The sequence below is a fragment of the Myotis lucifugus genome, unplaced genomic scaffold (genome assembly GCF_000147115.1).
Source record: "Myotis lucifugus unplaced genomic scaffold, Myoluc2.0 scaffold_2728, whole genome shotgun sequence".
In the NCBI taxonomy this organism is placed as follows: domain Eukaryota; kingdom Metazoa; phylum Chordata; class Mammalia; order Chiroptera; family Vespertilionidae; genus Myotis; species Myotis lucifugus.
In genome coordinates this window covers 12,247-15,948 of record NW_005873776.1, presented here as the reverse complement: position 1 = coordinate 15,948, position 3,702 = coordinate 12,247, and the positions used below count along the sequence as shown (strand labels likewise).

General features: G+C 42.2%; 1 protein-coding gene across 1 annotated transcript in view; it reads right to left on the bottom strand.

Moving 5' to 3' along the window:
• The window catches only part of LOC102439322 (neuronal membrane glycoprotein M6-a-like), a gene marked incomplete at its 3' end in the record, with an annotated part of 18,119 nt that overhangs the window by 5,086 nt on the left and 9,331 nt on the right, over positions 1–3,702 (bottom strand). Inside the window, exon 3 of the mRNA XM_006108585.3 lies at positions 223–379. Coding sequence (XP_006108647.3) covers positions 223–379 — 157 coding nt within the window. The remainder of the gene's footprint in view (positions 1–222; positions 380–3,702) is intronic.

Here is a 3,702-nt window from a genome sequence, read left to right as displayed (position 1 = left end):
GGCAGCCAATCCATGATTCTCAGCATTGATGTTTCTCTCTCTCTCCCTCTCCTTTCCTCTCTGAAATCAATAAAAATATATTTTAAAAATCTTTCTCAAAATACATATATACATTTAAAAAACAAAAATAAAAAATACTTGAATTCCCTGGCAGAGGAGGACCCAGCACCCGCGTGCAACCGGAATGGACACGCGCAGCGCTGAAGGGGACAGACAGCCTACCCAGGCGCTGACGCAGCGGCCGCAGGTGGTGATCTTGAAGTCCCCGTAGAGGTCCTTGATGGCGCCCGTGGTGAAGAAGCCCTCCACCATCAGCAGGATGCCGTACACGAAGAAGGCCGCCGCGATGCCGTAGATTACGTACTTGAAGATGTCGATCCTGGGGGAGACAGGGACTGTGTCAACACCTCTGCATGGCTCACCTGCAGCCAGCCCCCCTCCCTCACCCCCCCAGCTCACGTCTCCTTTGGGATGAAAGCTACACGGAAGCTGGATGGAGAAGCGTTTTGGCTCCGTAGGCCCCGTGTTTGTGTACCATATACATTCTGTTCTGCCCGTCCAGGACCTGTGCGCAGGGCTGGTCATGTCTAAGTTTCTTCCTCTTCCCTCCCCCTGCCCTTCCCCGGCTCACACCAGGCTGATCTGGGAGAAGCAGTGGGTCCCATTTCCAAAGGAGTTTGCTTAACTCTGGTTGATAAGCATATGAGGTCTCCAATTATGACAAAATGTCAAATTGAAAGACTTATGTATCTATCACTGAGTTTTAAAAACTTACATTAAAAGAGGAAGGAAGCTTTATGGCTAATGACACATTCCTTTTTGAGAAAGTTACCACCTCGTATGTTTGTTATTGTTAAAAGTCAGTTGTGGTTGTATTTTGTCACCCTTACTGTACACCATCCCTAGCATTGTCTGCTGCTGATAATATCACTAATAAAAGTATAGCTTCAGAGAGAAGTTGTGATTTTGATGAGGAAGCCTTTTAGGCAGAATCACTAACAGATATTACATGGGATTAGGCAGGAGCCAAGTTGGAACATAATTCCACGGAGGAATGTGTAGGTGTTCCTTCTTTTCTCACAACCGAGTGCCCATGTACTTCAGAGAGAGACGCATGTATTGCCTGTAAATTGCAGATGGATTTCTCTGTTATTCAGAATATTGTCTGGGAACCCCAAGCCCTTTCGAAGGAAAAATCACAAAGTAGTCATTTTGCTGCCTCTGAAAGCAAACTAGCTGTGTGGCCCGGTATGTGGAGAGGCACGCCTATTCGCGAGCGCTCTCCTTCTGCAGCCGGGAGAGCCCCGTAAGGGAGGGGCTCTTTATTTCACACTGTCCTGCGTCATTTGTGCTCTCTCCGCATTAGTTACACTGAGTGGAGCAGGTAGGTGGCAGCAATGATGAGAAAGCCTGAGAGATGAGGGAATAGAAGTCTAGTTCGTGCTCATGGAGATTTGCGAACTCTGGATGCTATGGCAATATTTTTAAAAATCTATTGTTGAAAGTATTACAGATGTCCTCCACTGACCCTTCCATCTGTCCCCTCCTCCTCCTCAGCCTTCGCAATATTTTTGAAAGAACAGCATAAGTGAATTTGTGGCATATAAAAGAGCAAGAAGAGCCGGCTAACATCCAATGTACCGGAGAGATTGTTTAGTGACTGCTTTCCACTGTCTGAAAAATCTAAATATCGTCACAATTGTCTTTGTCAAGGCCAAGGGCAATGAGGCAGATGATGTGAATTGCGTCAGCCCCTCACGCATGTCAGAGAATCTGAGGATTTCAACTTACAGACCTAATGGGACATCACAAACACTCCGGAGAGCTTGGCGGGATGGGCTTTCCCATAGAACGTCCAGGTTAACATGACATTTAATAATAGATTTTTGTTTTTATTTGGAAATAATTTAAAATCTATTTAAAAAGTTGCAGAAAATGAATATCATGAAGAACAATTTTACATCCTTTATTTTATAACATTTTATCTTACTTCATTGTTTTCTCTCTCTCTCTTCCTCTCTCTCTCTCTCTCTCTCTCTCTCTCTCTCTCTCTGAAAAATTATATCTGAACATAGAGAAATGCCCCACAGTACAGTTAATTATTTCAGGAAATATATTATTGATATAACCACACACACACAACCTAACACATACACACAACCTCAAGACACACAACTTCAATACATACAACCTCATACAACCACACACAAAACCTCACACAACCACATACACAATCACATATGCAACCCCACACATACTACCCCACACCCACAACCTCACACACAATCTTTTACTGATTGTTTTTATTCCAACCTATAAGTCATGTTGGTAAAGCTGTAATACTTTCTAATACTTTCTTGAGAAACAGGAATAAATGATTATATATATATATATATATATATATATATATATATATATATATCATAACCCTAAGCCCAGAATATTACTCAATGAGGTGTCCCCAGTAAAGTCAGGAACAAGGAAGTGAAGGACAGTCTCTGCTTCCATGTAAAGCTGTTCTGGGTGTATTTGCCAATTCAGTTGGATCCGGGAAAGTAATCCCCGACATGAGAATTGGAAGAGAAGAACAAAACTACCTCTATTTACAAATGATATATGGTGCACCTGGAAAGCTTTAGAGAAGCAATGATAAAACTAATTCAAATAATAAAAGAATCCAGCAGTGTAGTATGATATAAAATTTGCATGCAAGAATCAATAGCATTTGTTTAGACAAATAATACCCAGTTGGAAGATGTGCTGGTAGAGGAAAACGGGAATTTCTCTGGAAGTGGGATTGCTGGGTCACATGACAGCTCTATGTGGTATACTTTGAGGAACCTCCATGCTGCTTTCCACACCAGCTGCGACAGTGCACATTCCCGGCAACAGAGCACAAGCGTTCCAAGTCCTCCACGTAGTTGCCAACACTTGTTATTTTTTTGGGTGGGGTGTTGTTTTCTGATTTTTATAGAATGACTATCCCAGGGGTCCTCAAACTTTCTAAACAGGGGGCCAGTTCACTGTCCCTCAGACCGTTGGAGGGCCGGACTAAGGTTTAAAAAAAAACTATGAACAAGTTCCTATGCACACTGCACATATCTTATTTTGAAGTAAAAAAACAAAACGGGAACAAATACAATATTTGTATTTACATGTGGCCCGCGGGCCGTAGTTTGAGGACCCCTGGACTATCCTAACTGCTGTGAGGTGGTATCTCACTGTGGTATTGATTTACATTTCCTTGATGATGAATGATGTTGAGCAGCTTTTCATGTACCTGATTGCCACTTGTCTGTCTTCTTTGGAGAAACGTCTCCTTAAGACCTTTGCCCATTTGTAAGTCGGGGAATTTGTTTGTTTTGCTATTGAGTGACAGGAGTTCCTTATATGTCTTGAATATTAACCTCTTATTGGATATGTGGTTTGCAAATATTTTCTCCCACTCTGCAGGTTGCCTTTCACTCTGCTGTGGTCTTTGCTGCACAGAAACTTCCAAGTTTGATGTAGTCCCACTTGTCTATTCTTGCTTTTGCCACATACCCAAGAAATCATCACAAATACCGATATTATGAAGTTCTTCCCCTCTGTTTTCTTCTAGGAATTTTACAGTTCCAGGTCTTACATTTCATTCTATAAACCACTCTGAGTTGATTTTTATGAATGACGTAAGATGAGGGGCCAATTTCATTCTTTAGCAAG